Genomic DNA, 25,105 nt, shown 5'->3' with positions numbered 1-25,105 from the left:
ATATATAGATATCGAATTGTAATGTATCCCTCACTAATAACTGACAAGTTTGATAACAAAAAACAATTATTTTATTTTAATATTTAAAAGTAAATGCTTCTACCAAAGTTAGAAAGTTTTAATTTGATTTCTCAGCTTCCTCAGTAAAATGGGAAGTTTAATATAATTAAAACATATATGCCAGGAAAGTCTCAAAATTATCCTCACAATGTTACTGGTTTTTGGTTGTTTTTATTTTCAACAATTTCATTAGTACCATAACAGGAATAACTGAGCTGTATATATAATATTGAAACACACAAATCTTAGTTACTGATGTTATACAATGTTTATGGGAGAAACCACTGTTGATTAAAAAATGTAACTAATAAAAGTATTGACTACATGTGTGAAAAGAAGATAATTTTCATTTCTGATGCTGATGAGCTTCGTACCTGATGATAATATTGTTAGTTCTAATTAGTGACAGGCAACATGAAGGTAAGGTCATAACCAAGCTGCAATTGTTTGATTTTATCACACAACATCAAGTCCTAAACACATTTATATTATCAGACACTATTAGCATCCTCATTAACAATACAATACAGTATCAAGATCTTCATCATCAACATCGTACAATACCTAGATCCTCATCATCAATACCATACAATACCAAGATCCTTATCATCAATACCATACAATACCAAGATCCTTATCATCAATACCATACAATATCAAGATCCTTATCATCAATACCATACAATACCAAGATCCTCATCAACAACATCATACAATACCAAGATCCTTATCATCAATACCATACAATACCAAGATCCTTATCATCAATACCATACAATATCAAGATCCTTATCATCAATATCATACAATACCAAGATCCTCATCATCAATACCATACAATACCTAGATCCTCATCAACAACAGCATACAATAACAAGATCCTCATCAACAACACCATACAACACCAAGATCCTTATCATCAATACCATACAATACCAAGATCCTTATCATCAATACCATACAATACCAAGATCCTTATCATCAATACCATACAATACCAAGATCCTTATCATCAATACCATACAATATCAAGATCCTTATCATCAATATCATACAATACCAAGATCCTCATCAACAACATCATACAATATCAAGATCCTTATCATCAATACCATACAATACCAAGATCCTCATCAACAACATCATACAATACCAAGATCCTTATCATCAATACCATACAATACCTAGATCCTCATCAACAACACCATACAATACCAAGATCCTCATCATCAATACCATACAATACCAAGATCCTTATCATCAATACCATACAATATCAAGATCCTTATCATCAATACCATACAATACCAAGATCCTCATCAACAACATCATACAATACCAAGATCCTCATCATCAATACCATACAATACCAAGATCCTCATCAACAACATCATACAATACCAAGATCCTCATCATCAATACCATACAATACCAAGATTCTCATCAACAACATCATACAATATCAAGATCCTTATCATCAATACCATACAATACCAAGATCCTCATCAACAACATCATACAATACCAAGATCCTCATCATCAATACCATACAATACCAAGATCCTCATCAACAACATCATACAATACCAAGATCCTCATCATCAATACCATACAATACCAAGATTCTCATCAACAACATCATACAATACCTAGATCCTCATCATCAATACCATACAATACCAAGATCCTTATCATCAATACCATACAATATCAAGATCCTTATCATCAATATCATACAATACCAAGATCCTCATCAACAACATCATACAATATCAAGATCCTTATCATCAATACCATACAATACCAAGATCCTCATCAACAACATCATACAATACCAAGATCCTCATCATCAATACCATACAATACCTAGATCCTCATCAACAACATCATACAATACCTAGATCCTCATCAACAACATCATACAATACCTAGATCCTCATCAACAACATCATACAATACCAAGATCCTCATCAACAACATCATACAATAACAAGATCCTCATCAACAACATCATACAATACCTAGATCCTCATCATCAACACCATACAATACCTAGATCCTCATCAACAACATCATACAATACCTAGATCCTCATCAACAACATCATACAATACCTAGATCCTCATCAACAACATCATACAATACCAAGATCCTCATCATCAATACCATACAATACCTAGATCCTCATCAACAACATCATACAATACCTAGATCCTCATCAACAACATCATACAATACCTAGATCCTCATCAACAACATCATACAATACCAAGATCCTCATCATCAATACCATACAATACCTAGATCCTCATCAACAACATCATACAATACCTAGATCCTCATCAACAACATCATACAATACCAAGATCCTCATCATCAATACCATACAATACCTAGATCCTCATCAACAACATCATACAATACCAAGATCCTCATCATCAATACCATACAATACCTAGATCCTCATCAACAACATCATACGATACCAAGATCCTCATCATCAATACCATACAATACCTAGATCCTCATCAACAACATCATACGATACCAAGATCCTCATCAACCTCTACAATAGGACGTGGCCGGACCGCAGTATTGGGAAATATATTATTCGGGTTATCGTAACGAGACGGCTGTACAAAATATCTGGTGTCTAACTCAATTTTCTTGTCCGATACGTTTGGATAATGTGGGAATTTAAATGTCAAACAATCACTGTCCATTGTGTTGACTCGGAAGGATGTAGAATAGGGAGTTTCGCTAGTGGAATGTACAGGAAAATGAAGTGGGTCACAGGACATAGTGACGTCATCACTGGCATGTTTGTCGAAGTTGTTCCTTTTTGCCACTTGTTTGTTTATATGTGGTCCCTGTGGTTGTGACTGGCCTCCTTCAAACAACATGTTGCCTTCCGGGATGATCTGGGTTCTTTCTTGAAGTAGACTGTTTACAGAAAGTCTACTTGCGGGATGACTCATTATGTCTACGCTATAACGTGAATGTCTTCTTTGAAGTGTGTTTCCTTTCGATCCAGTAAGGTGTTTTCTACAGCACATGCAGTAACAGATGGCGTTCACTAGGATAACAAGGAAGAGAAACCCACCGCATGCAGCACTCGATATAATAATCACTTGTTCAACATCAACGTTTTCCTTCGGTTGAGAAGTTTTACTAGTGGTGACGTCTAGTGTCGTTGTTTCGACAGTTTCTGGTCTAGAGGATGAACTTATAGTAAATTTTTCAGTTATAGATGAAGTTGTATTGGTTGATGTGCTGGTCGAGGTGGTAGTGGGAATATTACGACCTTTCAGAATAACAGGAACCACATTTGACACTCTCCCATAATTACCCGCACTGTCAACAGCACGAAGGCCTACGTAAAGAATAGTGTCTTTCTCTACCGGAATAAAACTAAAGCCTTGGACTTCCACTGAATAGCTAGGTAGTGGCTGTGATTTCATGAAGATCATCTGCTCGTGACTGTCCCCAAAACTACATTCTGTTAGCGCTGATGGAACCTCAGAAAACTGGACTTCATACCTTGAAGCTGCAACATACATCAAGGATATGGTCAGTACTGGAAATTATTGTTTAAACATAGATAACATAGAAACCTAACTGTGGTCGCTTTTATAATTCTTGTTTGCTTGTAAATTAATTTCATTTATTATACCAGGATTATGACCTAAATCTATTTAATTACTAGGGTTGACTAACGTACCACTTCCCCAGTCACCATCACCACCCGGAGCAGTCCATTTCAAGAAGACGGTCACATTTTCCAAACTTTGATTGACACTTTTCACTTGAAGATTGGTGACTCTGTTTGGAGGATAATGATCTTCGTCAGTAGGTGGAGCCACAATGTGAAATGACTCAACAACGGTAAACCGGCTGAAATTATTCAATGGTACTTGGTTTTTGAAATCTAGTATATCTGTCGAAAATAGAAAATTGGTCAAGTATGATAAGAAAACATGAACTACATACTGTGTGAAACTACATGAACTACATACTGTATGAAGCTACTCGAGGTTACCACATATATTATTATAAGACACTAGATTAACACTAATATTGTAATATAATGTTCGAGGCTAACACAGACATGGTAATAAAATACTCTAGATCAAAACAGACATTATGATAAAATACGCTAGATTAACAAAGATATTACTATAAAACACTAGATGAACACATATTGTAATAGAATGTTTAAGGTTAGCACATACACGATAATGAAATACTAAAGGTTAACACAGACATGGTAATAAAATACCCTAGATTATCACAGACATTATGATAAAATACCCTAGATTAACAAGCATATTATTACAGAACACTAGCTTCACGCTGATATTGTAATAGAGTGTTCGAGGCTAACACCGACATGGTAAAAACATACCAGAGGTTAACACAGATATTATGGTAAAATACCCTAGATTAACAAAGATATAATAAAACACTATTTTAATACTAATATTGTGGTAAAATATTCAAAATTAATACAGACATGGTAATATACTAGTCTATATTAACGAAGATATTAATATACATACCGTAGAGTAACAAAGATATTATTATAAAACACTAGTTTGACACTAATATTGTAATAGAGTGTTCGATGTTATAAAAGATATGGGGATAAAATACTCTTGATAAATACAGATATTATGATAAAACACTCTAGATAAATACAGATATTATGATAAAATACTCTTGATAAACAAAGATATTATTATAAAATACTATAGATAAATACAGATATTATGATAAAATACTCTTGATAAACAAAGATATTATTATAAAATACTCTTGATTAACAAAGATATTATTATAAAATACTCTAGATAAATACAGATATTATGATAAAATACACTTGATAAATACAGATATTATGATAAAATACTCTAGATAAATACAGATATTATGATAAAATACTCTTGATAAACAAAGATATTATTATAAAATACTCTAGATAAATACAGATATTATGATAAAATACTCTAGATAAATACAGATATTATAATAAAATACTCTAAATAAATACAGATATGATAAAATACTCTTGATAAACAAATATATTATGATAAAATACTCTAGATAAATACAAATATTATGATAAAATACTCTAGATAAATACAGATATTATGATAAAATACTCTTGATAAACAAAGATATGATAAAATACTCTTGATAAACAAAGATATTATGATAAAATAATCTAGATAAATACATATATTATGATAAAATACTCTTGATAAACAAAGATATTATGATAAAATACTCTAGATAAATACAGATATTATGATAAAATATTCTTGATAAAGAAAGATATTATGATAAAATACTCTTGATAAACAAAGATATTATTATAAACCACTGGATTAACATTAATATTATAATAGGATGTTCGAGGTTAACATAGATATGATAATAAACTACTCGAGATTAACACAGACATTACGATAAAACACCTTAGATTAACAAAGAAATTATTATAAAACACTAGATTAACACTAATATTGTAATAGAATTTTCGAGGTTAACACAGACATTATCATAAAATACCCTAGATTATCAAAGATATTATTGTAAAACACTGGATTAACACTAATACTGTAAGAGAATATTCGAGGTTAACAGAGACATGGTAATAAAATACTCTAGATCAACCCAGACGTTGTGAAAAGGTACCCTAGATATTATTATAAAACACGAGATTAACATTAATATTGTAAAACATGGGAATAAATACCCTAGATATTATGATAGAATATATCATAATCAGATACTCTTAATTATTTCAGATATAATAAATAGTCTAGATTAACCCATTAATTATAATAAAATAATCTAGATTAATTCAGATACTGTAGTAAATACTCTAGTATAACACAGATACATAATCTAGACTGACAAAGATATTACAATAAAATACTCTAGATTAACACAGATATTATAATAAAATATTAAAAGGAAATATACACATTAAAAATTCAATAACAACATTGTCCATGGGAGTGTTTTTCGTATAGCAAAGCCTGGTCAAGCTATCTGCCATCTCTGCCGAAGGTACTCCAGCTCTTAACAAAGCCTGGTCAAGCTATCTGCCATCTCTGCCGAAGGTACTCCAGCTCTTAACTTTCCTGTTGTAAATCATTGGACTTTCCACTGTTTAAACAGGGGCTACTGCTCACCTGCCTAGATCTAAAGAGGTCTACAGTAACGTTAGCTATGTTTACAATAAAGTTAGTCTGATTTACAATATAAGATAGAACAAAACAGGTTTACTGTAATTTTAGCTAGATTTCTCAGAAAGTTAGTGTGATATAATATATATCATAGATCTGAACAGAATTACTGTAATGATACTTAGGTTTATAATAAGGTCAGTCTGATCTAGAATATAACAGATATAAACAGAACTACAGTAAGTTTAGCTAGGTTTATAATAAGATTTGCCTGATCTAATATATATCATAGATGTGAACATATTTACTGTAAGGTTAGGTGTATTTATAATAAGATTAGCCTGATCTATAATACAACACAGACCTAAACAGGTATATTGTAAGGTTAGTTAGATTTGTAATAAGGTTACTCTGATCTAAAATATAACAGATCTAAACAGGTTTTCTGATAAGTTAACTTTGTTTGTGATAAAATTCATCTGATCCACAAATTAACAAAGATCTAAATATATGCTATAGTGGATGCTTCTGTATTAGTTACTATTTTATGAAATAATTTGCTAATTTCATTAATTTAGTTTTCTCGTCTAAACAAGAAACTTTATTCGAATAGACTAAAGTAAATTAACACATGTATCGCAGAACTCACCATAAATTATTTGAGTTGGAGAAACCTTTGTATTTCGTCCATTCAGTACCACAGTGTCATTTTCTTCATGTATTGTAGCTTTGATGTGTACGCGGTACCAACCACTAACAGAAAACTGTGTGTAGTATCTTGAGTAGATGCCATCTCCTCGACTAATATCTGGATCTAAGTAAGAGAGAATTACAACATAGGAGAGATACTTCGAGGTAAATGGCTGAAAACTGCGTATCTATTATACAATAAACGGTTGGACATATTTTATGTTGTACAATAAAAACTGTATGTATTATACAATAAAGTGTTGGACATATTTTATGTTGTACAATAAAAACTGTATGTATTATACAATAAAGTGTTGGACATATTGTATGTTGTACAATAAAAACTGTATGTATTATACAATAAAGTGTTGGACATATTGTATGTTGTACAATAAAAACTGATAAAACTATGTTATACAATAAACGGTTGGATATTTTGCATGCTGTACAATAAAAACTGTATATATTATACAATAAACACTTGGACATATTGTATTTTGTACAATAAAAATTGTATGTATTATACAATAACGGGTTGGACATTCTACATGTAAAACACATTTGAACATTCTGTAAAAGACATTTCTGTAAACAACCTGATAAGTTTCTATAGACAGTATTTATTATATAGAACGTATCTGAAGGTTCTTTAGATAACTTTTGAACATGGTATAGACAATATTTGTTTATTGTACAATTAAGGTTTTAATCCTATATAAGACATTTGAAAATTCCACATACATGTATAACATCTGTGACCTTTATGTTTCACACAGTTATTTGGAACTTACCTCCATTACCACTGTCAAAAAGAGGTACTTACCTCCATTACCACTGTTAAAAAGAGGTACTTACCTCCATTACCACTGTTAAAAAGAGGTACTTACCTCCATTACCACTGTCAAAAAAAGGTACTTACCTCCATTACCACTGTCAAAAAGAGGTACTTACCTGCATTACCACTGTCAAAAAGAGGTACTTACCTGCACTACCACTGTCAAAAATAGGTACTTACCTCCATTACCACTGTCAAAAAGAGATACTTACCTCCATTACCACTGTTAAAAAGAGGTACTTACCTCCATTACCACTGTTAAAAAGAGGTACTTACCTCCATTACCACTGTAAAATAGGTACTTACCTCCATTACCACTGTCAAAAAGAGGTACTTACCTGCATTACCACTGTCAAAAATAGGTACTTACCTCCATTACCACTGTCAAAAAGAGGTACTTACCTGCATTACCACTGTCAAAAATAGGTACTTACCTCCATTACCACTGTCAAAAAGAGGTACTTACCTGCACTACCACTGTCAAAAATAGGTACTTACCTCCATTACCACTGTCAAAAAGAGGTACTTACCTGCATTACCACTGTCAAAAATAGGTACTTACCTCCATTACCACTGTCAAAAAGAGGTACTTACCTGCATTACCACTGTCAAAAAGAGGAACTTACCTCCATTACCACTGTCAAAAATAGGTACTTACCTCCATTACCACTGTCAAAAAGAGGAACTTACCTCCATTACCACTGTCAAAAATAGGTACTTACCTCCATTACCACTGTCAAAAAGAGGTACTTTCACTTCAGAATCTTTCTCACCGAGTAAGCGAACGAAAGCAGTTACGTTGGCATTTACTATTGGATTTTCTCCTTTCTTCAGTTCAGCATAGATCACCAAAGGTGCGTAACGAGGGTTGACCTAGGAGACGGGAAGGGTAACAGGAGCATTGTGATTCATATCATACAACCAGAACAAGGAAGGTTACTGTTCATATCATACAACCAAAACAAGGAAGGTCACTGTTCATATCATGCAACTAAAACAAGGAAGGTTACTGTTCATATCATGCAACCAAAACAAGGAAGGTTACTGTTCATATCATGCAACCAAAACAAGGAAGGTTACTGTTCATATCATGCAACCAAAACAAGGAAGGTTACTGTTCATATCATACAACCAAAACAAGGATGTTTACTGTTCATATCATACAACCAAAACAAGGAAGGTTACTGTTCATATCATGCAACTAAAACAAGGAAGGTTACTGTTCATATCATACAACCAAAACAAGGAAGGTTACTGTTCATATCATACAACCAAAACAAGGAAGGTTACTGTTCATATCATACAACCAAAACAAGGAAGGTTACTGTTCATATCATACAACCAAAACAAGGAAGGTTATTGTTCATATCATACAAACAAAACAAGGAAGGTTACTGTTCATATCATACAACCAAAACAAGGAAGGTTACTGTTCATATCATGCAACCAAAACAAGGAAGGTTACTGTTCATATCATGCAACTAAAACAAGGAAGGTTACTGTTCATATCATGCAACCAAAACAAGGAAGGTTACTGTTCATATCATGCAACTAAAACAAGGAAGGTTACTGTTCATATCATGCAACCAAAACAAGTAAGGTTACTGTTCATATCATGCAACCAAAACAAGGAAGGTTACTGTTCATATCATGCAACTAAAACAAGGAAGGTTATTGTTCATATCATACAAACAAAACAAGGAAGTTTACTGTTCATATCATACAACCAAAACAAGGAAGGTTACTGTTCATATCATGCAACTAAAACAAGGAAGGTTACTGTTCATATCATACAACCAAAACAAGGAAGGTTACTGTTCATATCATACAACCAAAACAAGGAAGGTTACTGTTCATATCATACAACCAAAACAAGGAAGGTTACTGTTCATATCATACAACCAAAACAAGGAAGGTTACTGTTCATATCATGCAACCAAAACAAGGAAGGTTACTGTTCATATCATACAACCAAAACAAGGAAGGTTACTGTTCATATCATACAACCAAAACAAGGAAGGTTACTGTTCATATCATGCAACCTAAACAAGGAAGGTTACTGTTCATATCATGCAACCAAAACAAGGAAGGTTACTGTTCATATCATAGAACCAAAACAAGGAAGGTTACTGTTCATATCATAGAACCAAAACAAGGAAGGTTACTGTTCATATCATAGAACCAAAACAAGGAAGGTTACTGTTCATATCATAGAACCAAAACAAGGAAGGTTACTGTTCATATCATGCAACTAAAACAAGGAAGGTTACTGTTCATATCATACAACCAAAACAAGGAAGGTTACTGTTCATATCATACAACCAAAACAAGGAAGGTTACTGTTCATATCATACAACCAAAACAAGGAAGGTTATTGTTCATATCATACAAACAAAACAAGGAAGGTTACTGTTCATATCATACAACCAAAACAAGGAAGGTTACTGTTCATATCATGCAACCAAAACAAGGAAGGTTACTGTTCATATCATGCAACCAAAACAAGGAAGGTTACTGTTCATATCATGCAACTAAAACAAGGAAGGTTACTGTTCATATCATGCAACCAAAACAAGGAAGGTTACTGTTCATATCATGCAACTAAAACAAGGAAGGTTACTGTTCATATCATGCAACCAAAACAAGTAAGGTTACTGTTCATATCATGCAACCAAAACAAGGAAGGTTACTGTTCATATCATGCAACTAAAACAAGGAAGGTTATTGTTCATATCATACAAACAAAACAAGGAAGTTTACTGTTCATATCATACAACCAAAACAAGGAAGGTTACTGTTCATATCATGCAACTAAAACAAGGAAGGTTACTGTTCATATCATACAACCAAAACAAGGAAGGTTACTGTTCATATCATACAACCAAAACAAGAAAGGTTACTGTTCATATCATACAACCAAAACAAGGAAGGTTATTGTTCATATCATACAAACAAAACAAGGAAGGTTACTGTTCATATCATACAACCAAAACAAGGAAGGTTACTGTTCATATCATGCAACCAAAACAAGGAAGGTTACTGTTCATATCATACAACCAAAACAAGGAAGGTTACTGTTCATATCATACAACCTAAACAAGGAAGGTTACTATTCATATCATGCAACCAAAACAAGAAAGGTTACTGTTCATATCATGCAACCAAAACAAGGAAGGTTACTGTTCATATCATACAACCAAAACAAGGAAGGTTACTGTTCATATCATGCAACTAAAACAAGGAAGGTTACTGTTCATATCATGCAACCAAAACAAGTAAGGTTACTGTTCATATCATGCAACCAAAACAAGGAAGGTTACTGTTCATATCATGCAACTAAAACAAGGAAGGTTATTGTTCATATCATACAAACAAAACAAGGAAGTTTACTGTTCATATCATACAACCAAAACAAGGAAGGTTACTGTTCATATCATGCAACCAAAACAAGGAAGGTTACTGTTCATATCATAGAACCAAAACAAGGAAGGTTACTGTTCATATCATAGAACCAAAACAAGGAAGGTTACTGTTCATATCATAGAACCAAAACAAGGAAGGTTACTGTTCGTTAGAAATATTCTTATGCATTAGGTTTAGACTTTACGTGATAACAGTGAAATGCATTTTGTTTTAAACATTATTCAAATTCATTAATCCTTAAAGAATATCCCGGTAAAACATGTTTGTAAACATTGAATATTAATCATTTTGTTTAAAAATTCAATTATTGTAAACTTTTTTAAAAATGTGTTTAAGCACAAAGCTTCACAAAAGCCCATCACGAGTTTCTACTACTGTAAACCGCAGACATAGCGCTGTCTCAAATTACTTGACAGATATTTGGGTTTAATTTTTATTTCGCTCTTATCAAAGGGGGACAAAAAATAAGTCGGTGGGTCAGAAACTTTTGTTTCTCTTCACCCCACTCGTGGAAGAAGTTAGTTTAACACATAATTTGAAACTTATTAATTGAACTGGAGTGAACTTGAACTAGAATGGTTAGAGTGAATATTTATAAATAACAACATTCAAAATTCCTTGTAAAGTTACAAAAATGAATATTCTTTGTAAAATCGTACTATTAAAATTTCTTTGTAAATTTAAAGTTCAGATTGGTGAAACATATTTATGTATTTTTTGACGAAACGTGATTATTTTTAGAGAAACTTTTTATAAAGCACGTGGTTTTAAACTGCCTAAGTATAAAACATAAATAGATGAAATACATTTTTTACCTGCCGTTGACTTGTCCAACCTCTCAGTCTGATCACGTGCTCAGAATTATTGATTGTTCGAACCGATACCATGGCTACGCATGTCAACATGGTATTCGTAATTGCGGGTATGGCTGTGTAGGTCCAGATTTTTGGCTTGATATAAAAGGTTGAAAATATGTTAATAACTAAAACCAGTAATTCAGAACACTTATGAGAAATAACGCTGTTTCATCACTAATGCTATTTAGCTCAGGAATTGACATCAGAGGGCGTCATAACGATAACATGTTCAGTTAAAATAATCAAAGTAAATCCTGTTGATAATGAGTGATGTCGAGAAAACCCACTTGTAGAGAAAATTATACCGGCTGGTATGGGTACTAATAGCTTTCTCTACCCATACCAGCCGTTTTTAAATATATAAGTCCTGTTGAAATATTGTGATGTTGAAAGATAAAGCAATCACACCGATCCAACATCATCCGAGTCCATCTGAAGATATCCAATCAACAATAATAATTGTCTCACGGTGTGACTCCAGATATCAAATCATTAAAATACGTATAAGCCACAGTGTTTTCAAGGCTCATATAATAAAATGAAACCACCTTGTATTTCAATAAATATATTATTACCAGTCATTTTCATTTACGATTGTCCCCGTAGTGGAACAGCTCTATGTCTGCAGACTCATACCGCTAGAAAGAGGGTTTCAATACCTGTGGTGGGCAGAACACAGATAGCCTAGTATGTAGTTTTGTGTTTAATACTAAAAAACACATATTTAAGGATATTAAAGGTATATTTGAAAAAAAAATTCTAGTGTTCTCAGTTATTCCTTACATACAAGAAGATCAAGACAGACACACACAAATTTACATATAGGTCAATACACACATTCATATGTACGTCAATATAAGCACGCAAATGATATATACACACTAATATAAACACAAATTTATATATACGTCCATATACACAGACACAAGTATATACATACGTTAATATACACTGGCAGAAATGTATATACACGTCAAAATACACTCAAATTTATATACCGCAATATACACACACAAATTTATATACCGCAATATATACACACAAATTTATAAACGCGTAAATCGACATACCGTATTTTCCGCCTAATAAGCCGAATTTCTGGCCCTAAATTTTGGACCTGATTTTTGGGGGTCAGCTTATTGGCCGATCACTCCTTTCGGAAATTTCTTCTTCTTAGGAAATGTTTTTATTTTGAACATTACCATTGGCGGTAATTTTGTCCAATCAGCAAAGCACGTTAAGTGAAACGTTGTTTCTGGAATTTCATTGGTTACCTAATTACAGTGAGTGGAGCCAATAACGAATGACATATTGATTCCATCTCTGTCTCAATACGACACGTTCTGCTTTACTACAGAACGCCAATGATCACACACAACATGCATGCTGACGCTGAAACGAGACTAAGAAATCATTTTGAAGAAACTTGTCACTTCTTAAAAATGGCTTCGGCTTATTGGGCGGTAAAAAGCAAAAACCCTCATTTTCAGAGCTGAAAATTCGGCGATTCGGCTTATTAACCGGAAAATACGGTATACAAATTTGTATATACATCAGTATACACACACAAATTGATATATGTCAATATACACACACAAATAAATATATATGTCAATATACACAGACGCAAAATTCTATATAAATAAATACACAAGCACAAATTTATACATACGTCAATATACACAAGCACAAATTTATACATACGTCAATATACACAAGCACAAATTTATACATACGTCAATATACACAAGCACAAATTTATACATACGTCAGTATACACAAGCACAAATTTATACATACGTCAATATACACAAGCACAAATTTATACATACGTCAGTATACACAAGCACAAATTTATACATACGTCAATATACACAAGCACAAATTTATACATACGTCAATATACACAAGCACAAATTTATACATACGTCAATATACACAAAAAAATTAATACATACGTCAATATACACAAAAAAATTAATACATACGTCAATATACACAAGCACAAATTTATACATACGTCAGTATACACAAAAAATTAATACATACGTCAATATACACAAAAAATTAATACATACGTCAATATACACAAGCACAAATTTATACATACGTCAATATACACAAAAAAATTAATACATACGTCAATATACACAAGCACAAATTTATACATACGTCAGTATACACAAAAAAATTAATACATACGTCAATATACACAAAAAAATTAATACATACGTCAATATACACAAGCACAAATTTATACATACGTCAATATACACAAAAAAATTAATACATACGTCAATATACACAAGCACAAATTTATACATACGTCAGTATACACAAAAAAATTAATACATACGTCAATATACACAAAAAATTAATACATACGTCAATATACACAAGCACAAATTTATACATACGTCAATATACACAAGCACAAATTTATACATACGTCAATATACACAAGCACAAATTTATACATACGTCAATATACACAAAAAAATTAATACATACGTCAATATACACAAGCACAAATTTATACATACGTCAGTATACACAAAAAAATTAATACATACGTCAATATACACAAAAAAATTAATACATACGTCAATATACACAAGCACAAATTTATACATACGTCAATATACACAAGCACAAATTTATACATAGTCAGTATACACAAAAAAATTAATACATACGTCAATATACACAAACATATTTATATATACGTCAAAATACACAAGCGCAAAATACACATCATAATTTATTTGATGCTAGTTTTAGAGTATCAAAATCCAACCAAACTTACAAATCATAGTTTATTTAGTGCTTGATTTAGAGTATCAAAATCCAACCAAACCAACAGGTCATAATATATTTAGTGCTGGTTAAAGAGTATCATAATCCCACCATACCAACACATCATAATATATTTAGTAATAGTTTTAGAGAATTAAAATCCAACCAAACCAACACATCATAATTTATTTAGTGCTAGTTAAAAAGTATCATAATCCTACCATACCAACACATCATAATATCTTTAGTAATAGTTTTAGAGAATTAAAATCCAACCAAACCAAATTATCATTTATTTATTGCTGGTTAAAGAGTATCCTAATCCAACCAAACCAACACATCATAATATATTTAGTGATGGGTAAAGAGTATCATAATCCTACCATACCAGCACATCATAATACATTTAGTGCTAGTTAAAAAGTATCATAATCCAACCAAACCAACACATCATAATTTATTTAGTGCTAGTTAACAAGTATCATAATCCTACCATACCAATGCATCATAATATATTTAGTAATAGTTTTAGAGAATTAAAATCCAACCAAACCAACACTTCATAATTTATTTAGTGCTGGTTAAAGAGTATCATAATCCAACCAAACCAACACATCATAATATATTTAGTAATAGTTTTAGAGAATTAAAATCCAACCAAACCAACACATCATAATTTATTTAGTGCTAGTTAAAGAGTATCATAATCCAACCAAACCAACACATCATAATATATTTAGTAATAGTTTTAGAGAATTAAAATCCAACCAAACCAACACATCATAATTTATTTAGTGCTGGTTAAAGAGTATCATAATCCAACCAAACCAACACATCATAATTTATTTAGTACTAGTTAAAAAGTATCATAATCCTACCATACCAACACATCATAATATATTTAGTAATAGTTTTAGAGAATTAAAATCCAACCAAACCAACACATCATAATTTATTTAGTGCTTGTTAAAGAGTATCATAATCCAACCAAACCAACACATCATAATATATTTAGTGCTAGTTAGAGTATCATAATCCTACCTTACCAACACATCATAAGATATTTAGTGCTAGTTAAAGAGCATCATAATCCAACCAAACCAACACATCATAATTTATTTAGTGCTGGTTAAAGAGTATCATAATCCAACCAAACCAACACATCATAATATATTTAGTGCTAGTTAAAGAGTATCATACTCCAACCATACCAACACATCATAATATATTTAGTGCTAGTTAAAGAGTATCATAATCCAACCAAACCAACACATCATAATTTATTTAGTGCTGGTTAAAGAGTATCATAATCCAACCATACCAACACATCATAATATATTTAGTGCTAGTTAAAGAGTATCATAATCCAACCAAACCAACATATCATAATTTATTTAGTGCTGGTTAAAGAGTATCATAATCCAACCAAACCAACACATCATAATATATTTAGTGCTAGTTAAGGAGTATCATAATCCAACCATACCAACACATCATAATATATTTAGTGCTAGTTAAAGAGTATCATAATCCAACCAAACCAACACATCATAATTTATTTAGTGCTGGATAAAGAGTATCATAATCCAACCAAACCAACACATCATAATATATTTAGTGCTAGTTAAAGAGTATCATAATCCAACCATACCAACACATCATAATATATTTAGTGCTAGTTAAAGAGTATCATAATCCAACCAAACCAACATATCATAATTTATTTATTGCTGGTTAAAGAGTATCATAATCCAACCAAACCAACACATCATAATATATTTAGTGCTAGTTAAAGAGTATCATAATCCAACCAAACCAACAGATCATAATTTATTTAGTGCTAGTTACAAAGTATCATAATCCTACCATACCAACACATCATAATATATTTAGTAATAGTTTTAGAGAATTAAAATCCAACCAAACCAACACATCATAATTTATTTAGTGCTGGTTAAAGAGTATCATAATCCAACCACACCAACACATCATAATATATTTAGTAATAGTTTTAAAGAATTAAAATCCAACCATACCAACACATAATTTATTTAGTGCTGGTTAAAGAGTATCATAATCCAACCAAACCAACACATCATAATATATTTAGTAATAGTTTTAGAGAATTAATATCCAACCATTTAAAGACAACATATTTTTTATTTAGTGCTACTTTTAGAGTATCAAATTACAACCAAACGATATCATTATGATTTACCTAGTGCTTGTGTTATAATATCAAAATACAACTAAACCATATCATCATGATTTACCTAGTACTTGTGTTAGAATATCTAAATACAACCAAACGATATCATCATGATTTACCTAGTGCTAGTGTTAAAATATCAAAATACAACCAAACCATATCATCATGATTTACCTAGTGCTAGTGTTAGAATATCAAAATACAACCAAACCATATCATCATGATTTACCTAGTGCTAGTGTTAAAATATCAAAATACAACCAAACCATATCATCATGATTTACCTGGTGCTAGTGTTAAAATATCAAAATACAACCAAACCATATCATCATGATTTACCTAGTGCTAGTGTTAAAATATCAAAATACAACCAAACCATATCATCATGATTTACCTGGTGCTAGTGTTAAAATATCAAAATACAACCAAACCATATCATCATGATTTACCTAGTGCTAGTGTTAAAATATCAAAATACAACCAAACCATATCATCATGATTTACCTGGTGCTAGTGTTAGAATATCAAAATACAACCAAACCATATCATCATGATTTACCTGGTGCTAGTGTTAAAATATCAAAATACAACCAAACCATATCATCATGATTTACCTGGTGCTAGTGTTAGAATATCAAAATACAACCAAACCATATCATCATGATTTACCTGGTGCTAGTGTTAAAATATCAAAATACAACCAAACCATATCATCATGATTTACCTGGTGCTAGTGTTAGAATATCAAAATACAACCAAACCAATATATCATATTTTATTTACTGGAAGGTTTAGGGTATTCAATTCCAACCATATCAACACATCATAACTGATTTAGTACAAGATTTAGAGTATAAAACCAGATTATCTTATCATAATTTATTTAGTACTAGTTATACAGTATAAACATCCAACAATACCATCACATCATAATTTCTTTAGTGCCGTTTTAAAGCATCAAAACCCAATGATACCAACACATCATAATTTATGTACTAGTAGTTTTAGAGTATCAAAATCAAACTAAACCATATCATAATAATTAACCTATTTCTATTGTTAGAATATGAAAATCCAACAAAACCAATATCATCATAATTTATTTAGTGATAGTTTTAGAGTAACAAATTTCAAAAATTATAGCAAAAACTCATAATTCATTTAAAGAATGTTTTAGAGTATGAAAATCAAACCATACCAACACATCATAATTTATTTAGTGATAGTTTTAGAGTATAAAAACCCAATTATACGAACACATCATAATTTATTTAGTGCTAATTTTAGAGTATCATAATTCAACAATACCAACACATCAGAATTTACTTAGTGCTAGTTTTAAAGTATTAAAATCCAAACATACCAACACATCATAATTTATTTAGTGATAGTTTTAGAGTATAAAAACCCAATTATACAAACACATCATAATTTATTTAGTGCTAATTTTAGAGTATCATAATTCAACAATACCAACACATCAGAATTTACTTAGTGCTAGTTTTAAAGTATTAAAATCAAACATACCAACACATCATAATTTATTTAGTGATAGTTTTAGAGTATAAAAACCCAATTATACAAACACATCATAATTTATTTAGTGCTAATTTTAGAGTATCATAATTCAACAATACCAACACATCAGAATTTACTTAGTGCTAGTTTTAAAATATTAAAATCCAACTAAACCTACACATGATAATTTATTTAGTGCTAGTTTTAGAGTATCAAAATTCAATCATTAAAACAACAACTCATAATTTATTTAGTGTTAGTTTTAGAGTATTCAAATCCAACCGAACCAGTACATCGTAATTTATTTAGTAGTAGATTTAGAGTATAAAAACCCAACCATTAATACAACTCATAAATTTTTAGTGGTTGTTTTAGAGTATGAAAATCCAACCATTTCAACACATCATAACTGATTTACTGCTAGTTTTCGAACATAAAAATCCAACGATAACAACACATAATAATAATTTGGTGGTAGTTTCAGAGTGTCACTATCCATCCAAACCTACACATAATTTATTTAATGCTAGTTATATAGCGTGAAGTTATATAGTTATATGGCACCATTTTCTGTTACTGTTAGTCAAAGTGTGTTTATTCATACCAGGCTGCTTGTGAACAATAACTATTATTTGGGTTTATTTAAATCGAATCAACCATTTGAAGGTTTTTCCTACTTGTACGTTATTATAAGAGAAATGTTTTCTTACCAATACCGACTGCACGGACTTAAAAACATTGAGATGTACATTATCTCGCCAGCATGTTGTGATTTCCACGTTTCTTCCAGTGCAATCTTTTCCGTCTAGAGTAAGTGTAATTTCTGATTTCGATTGGGACTCACATTGTGCTTGAAATACCAAATCTCCATTCAAGTCTTTCTCGGTGTAAAACTGTTCTTCTATTTTATATTTTCCTACATTAACGGAGTAATGAATCTGTATGGATATAATAAAACATAATACCTGACTTAACCAATCCAAGTTCATCATATTTGAATTATTCGACATGTATATAAAGTGGGAAAAATTTGTACCACTGGAAATATTCCAAAATCATGTTACATGCCACTAAATGATAAAGAACTGCTGAAATCATACAACACGATAGATAACAATTATATGAAAAATAAAACATCTTTACATACGTTAAGATAAACGTTTTATTGTATAATAAATGGAATAGCTTTCTTATTCAAAGCGAAAAGGCTAGATACTATATTTCAGATTTAACAGATTTGTATAAACTATTTAAGGTATACACAAGTATACACAATGTCACTTGGAACAATGAGGTTAATCTTAATATATTGAAAAACGTATGAGTGAAAAACTTCAGTTACTTTACACTCAGTGTTCAGAAATAACACAATACTAAATTCATGTGGTACAACACAGTACCAGATTCATGTCGTACAACACAATACCAAATTCATGTCGTACGACACAGTACCAAATTCATGTCGTAAAACACAGTACCAGATTCATGTCGTACAACACAGTATCAGATTCATGTCGTACAACACAGTACCAGATTCATGTCGTACAACACAGTGCCAAATTCATGCTGTACAACACAATACCAAATTCATGTCGTACAACACAGTACCAGATTCATGTTGTACAACACAATACCAAATTCATGTCATTCAACACAGTACCAAATTCATGTCGTACAACACAGTACCAGATTCATGTCGTACAACACAGTACCAAATTAATGTCGTACAACACAATACCACATTCATGTCGTTCAACCCAGTACCAAATTCATGTCGAACAACACAGTACCAGATTCATGTCGTACAACACAGTACCAAATTCATGTCGTACGACACAGTACCAAATTAATGTCGTACAACACAATACCACAATCATGTCGTTCAACCCAGTACCAAATTCATGTCGAACAACACAGTACCAGATTCATGTCGTAAAACACAATACTAAATTCATGTCGTACAACACAGTACCAGATTCATGTCGTACAACACAGTACCAAATTCATGCGGTACAACACAATACCAAATTTATGTCGTACAACACAGTACCAGATTCATGTCGTTCAACACAGTACCAAATTCATGTCGTACAACACAGTACCAAATTCATGTCGTTCAACACAGTACCAAATTCATGTCGTACAACACAGTATCAAATTCATGACGTACAACACAGTACCAGATTCATGTCGTACAACACAACACCAAATTCATGTCGTACAACACAGTACCAAATTCATGTCGTACAACACAGTACCAGATTCATGTCGTACAACACAATACCAAATTCATGTCGTGCAACACAATACCAAATTCATGTCGTTCAACCCAGTACCAAATTCATGTTGTTCAACCCAGTACCAAATTCATGTCGTACAACACAGTATCAAATTCATGTCGTACAACACAGTACCAGATTCATGTCGTATAACACAGTACCAAATTCATGTCGTACAACACAGTACCAGATTCATGTCGTACAACACTGTACCAAATTCATGTCGTACAACACAGTACCAGATTCATGTCGTACAACACAGTACCAAATTAATGTCGTACAACACAGTACCAGATTCATGTCGTTCAACACAGTACCAAATTCATGTCATACAACACAGTACCAAATTCATGTCGTTCAACACAGTACCAAATTCATGTCGTACAACACAGTATCAAATTCATGTCGTACAACACAGTATCAAATTCATGTCGTACAACACAGTACCAGATTCATGTCGTACAACACAACACCAAATTCATGTCGTACAACACAATACCAAATTCATGTCGTAAAACACAGTATCAGATTCATTTAATTTAACATAGTAACATATTTAAGTTTAACACGGTAACAGATTTATTTTACATAACACAGAACAAAATTTATACATTTTATCATGGTAACAGATTTATCTTCTATAACAAAGTAACACATTCATTTCTTTTAACACAGTAACAAATTATGTTGTTTAGCACTTTATCAAACTAGTTTAATACTGTATTAAGTTAATGTTGATTAGCACTGTACCAGAGTTGTTTAATACTATACTGTTAATGTTGTTTGCTACTGTACTAAGTCAATGTTGTTTACTACAATACAAGACTTGTTTAATACTGTACTAAGTTAATGTTGTTTAATAAAATACAAGACTTGTTTAATACTGTACGAAGTTAATGTTGTTTACTACAATACAAGACTTGTTTAATACTGTACTAAGTTAAAGTTGTTTACTACAATACAAGACTTGTTTAACACTGTACTAAGTTAATGTTGTTACTACAATACAAGACTTGTTTAATACTGTACTAAGTTAATGTTGTTTACTACAATACAAGACTTGTTTAATACTGTACGAAGTTAATGTTGTTTACTACAATACAAGACTTGTTTAATACTGTACTAAGTTAAAGTTGTTTACTACAATACAAGACTTGTTTAATACTGTACTAAGTTAATGTTGTTTACTAAAATACAAGACTTGTTTAACATTGTACTAAGTTAATGCTGCTTAGTACTGTAAGAGAACTATTTAATACTGAATTAAGTTACTGTTGTTTAGTACTGTACTAAGTTAATATTGTTTTCTATTGTGTCAGACTTGTTTACTACTGTACTAAGGTAATTTTGTTTACTGCTGTACTGAGTTAGCAGTGTTTACTACTGTACTAAGTTAACAGTGTTTACTACTGTACTCAGTTAACAGTGTTTACTACTGTACTCAGTTAACAGTGTTTACTACTGTACTAAGGTAATCTTGTTTACTTCTGTACCAGACTTGTTTAATTCTGTACTATGTTAATGTTGCTCAGTTGTATATTTTGTGATTCTTACAGTAACCAGCTCCTCTCGACCGTCTTCGAGGTTTTCATGGGCACTAGTGATGGCCAAGGCAATGTCCTGGACACTCTCTACACCTTCGTCATCTGTAAAATACAGCAGGTCTCCACGTTTGATTGCTGCTGAGGTCCAGTCTTTGTCCTTGTTTCTGAAGAGGACTGACACAAGTCTAACAGCACCTGTTGTTTGTAGCAGGTTATCGGTCCATACAGACTCTTCGACTACTAACACCACTGTTGCTGGTTGATTGAGTTTCACCATCTGAAAGCATCACGTCAGTCGAATGAGCGCTGCTCCAAAGAACTTGTAATATGTATTATTTATCGGAGATGTTAAGTTTACACGGAACTATTTATTATAATAATTATTACTCACACGGAGAACTGGAAACACTTATTATTTACCTCACACACTAATAATGAACTCTATACAATAAAAGCAACTCACGTTTAAAGCTCTTTCGACTGCACAAGATACACAAACATTTCCAGTACTGGTGGTATTAGTAGGTCCGTTTAACTTGAAAAGGATGTCTTCCCGTGAAATTTTGTTTAGTGGGACGATAGGACTAACTTCTTCCACACTGGAAGTATTTACACAAAGAACTCCAAGTTCTATTCCTTCCGGGAAGATATCAAGAACCTGACAAATAACGCGATGAAGGTTCATCCATCTGTGCTGTAAAGAAAGAAAATCCAAGTATAATTAACCCATATCTAACAAGCAGATAGTAAAATAAATTACACACATCTGGTTTCACAGTGAATAAAGTACAGGCGAGTAAAAAAGTGTAAGGTCGTCAGACCTTGATGTACAAATTATATGTAACCATTTTATAGTTACCAGAGTAATTACCTTAAAAAAAGGATATTTAACTAGGTTAGAGGTCAGGTCAGAGTGTAGTATAGATACCTTAATATCTCAAGATGAGGATTCTGGGAATTTACGGATTTACAATACTGAAAGTCAGGGTTAAGTTTCTTGAGGTAGATGCAGTTGATTTTCCCAGTATGGGTGTGCTGTAAAACAAACAAGCAATCAGCAAAATTCCACTATTACTCTAGGACTAAGCATTTGCGAATTGTACGTAAAGTGTACAGCCAAAAAACGTCATGAAGGATTTCAATTACCCTGATGTCTAAACTGATTCTCATGAATATTTCATTATCAATGTACTTCTGTAACTTATATTTAAAACTAGTTTATTATGTCATTTTTAAAACACAAATATATTATATACGCTAACGTTAAACGTAACATTTTGAACAATAATTAATTGGATCGTTAAGGTGCTCAATTAGTAAGAATCGCAGGTTCGAATCCCTCCACCAAACACACTTTTCCTTCATGCTTCCGAAAAGACAGCCGAAAACGTGTAAAACGTCTTGATTTTAAGTGACTGACCCGAAATATAATAAAAATTAAGGTCGAACAAAATAATAATTGACCTTTTGTCATCAAATAATGTGTTTTATGACTAAAAGATAGAGCTACGTGTCATCAAATAATGTGTTTTATGACTAAAATATAAAGCTACGTGTCATCAAATAATGTTTTATGACTAAAATATAAAGCTACGTGTCATCAAATAATGTTTTATAACTAAAATATAGAGCTACGTGCCATCAAGTAATGTGTTTTATAACTAAAATATAAACCTACGTGCCATCAAATAATGTGTTTTATAACTAATATATAGAGCTACATGTCATCAAATAATGCATTTTATAACAAAATATAGAGTTATGTGTCATCAAGTAATGTGTTCTATAACTAAAATATAGAAATAAGTGTCATCAAATAATGTGTTCTATAACTAAAATATAGAGCTACGTGCCATCAAATAATGTGTTCTATGACTAAAATATAGAGATACGTTTGATCAAAAATGCGTTTTATAACTAAAATATAGAGCTACGTTTCATCAAATAATGCGTTTTATAACTAAAATATAGAGCTACGTGTCATCAAATAATATGTTCTATAACTAAAATATAGAGCTACGTGCCATCAAATAATGCGTTTTATAAATAAAATATAGAGCTACGTTTGATCAAAAAATGCGTTTTATAACTAAAATATAGAGCTACGTGTCATCAAATAATTTGTTCTATAACTAAAATATAGAGCTACGTGTCATCAAATAATTTGTTCTATAACTAAAATATAGAGCTACGTGCCATCAAATAATATGTTCTATAACTAAAATATAGAGCTACGTGCCATCAAATAATGCGTTTTATAAATAAAATATAGAGCTACGTTTGATCAAAAAATGCGTTTTATAACTAAAATATAGAGCTACGTGTCATCAAATAATTTGTTCTATAACTAAAATATAGAGCTACGTGCCATCAAATAATGTGTTTTATAACTAATATATAGAGCTACGTGTCACCAAGTAATGTGTTCTATAACTAAAATATAGAGCTACGTGCCATCAAGTAATGGGTTTTATAACTAAAATATAGAGCTACGTGTCATCAAGTAATGTGTTCTATAACTAAAATATAGAGCTACGTGCCATCAAGTAATGTGTTCTATAACTAAAATATAGAGCTACGAGCCATCAAGAAATGTGTTCTATGACTAAAATATAGAGCTACGTTTCATCAAATAACGTGTTTTACAACTAAACTATAGAGCTACTTGTGATCAAATAATGTGTCGAATAACGAAAATAT

The 25,105-nt window shown here is 31.5% G+C and overlaps 1 protein-coding gene and 1 long non-coding RNA gene across 3 annotated transcripts in view; one reads left to right on the top strand and one right to left on the bottom strand.

The window, feature by feature from the left end:
• Positions 1–813: 813 nt before the first annotated feature.
• The window catches only part of LOC143245410 (calcium-activated chloride channel regulator 1-like), a 51,682-nt gene continuing 27,390 nt past the window's right edge, over positions 814–25,105 (bottom strand). For both annotated transcript variants that reach the window (XM_076491724.1, XM_076491725.1), the window contains 8 exons: positions 22,869–23,099; positions 22,416–22,682; positions 19,293–19,520; positions 12,018–12,152; positions 8,502–8,652; positions 6,904–7,068; positions 3,782–3,997; positions 814–3,607 (listed from right to left, as the gene is read on the bottom strand). In XM_076491724.1, coding sequence (XP_076347839.1) covers positions 2,598–3,607; positions 3,782–3,997; positions 6,904–7,068; positions 8,502–8,652; positions 12,018–12,152; positions 19,293–19,520; positions 22,416–22,682; positions 22,869–23,099 — 2,403 coding nt within the window. In that variant the 3' untranslated portion in view covers positions 814–2,597. The remainder of the gene's footprint in view (positions 3,608–3,781; positions 3,998–6,903; positions 7,069–8,501; positions 8,653–12,017; positions 12,153–19,292; positions 19,521–22,415; positions 22,683–22,868; positions 23,100–25,105) is intronic.
• LOC143245411 (uncharacterized) lies at positions 3,498–23,883 on the top strand. Its single transcript, XR_013025621.1, has 3 exons — positions 3,498–3,630; positions 3,767–3,970; positions 22,418–23,883. It is a non-coding gene; the product is annotated as an uncharacterized LOC143245411 (long non-coding RNA).

Source organism: Tachypleus tridentatus, chromosome 2, assembly GCF_004210375.1.
Source record: "Tachypleus tridentatus isolate NWPU-2018 chromosome 2, ASM421037v1, whole genome shotgun sequence".
Taxonomy (NCBI): domain Eukaryota; kingdom Metazoa; phylum Arthropoda; class Merostomata; order Xiphosura; family Limulidae; genus Tachypleus; species Tachypleus tridentatus.
The sequence above is the reverse complement of the archived record's forward strand: the minus strand, read 5'-3'. Positions and strand labels throughout refer to the sequence as shown.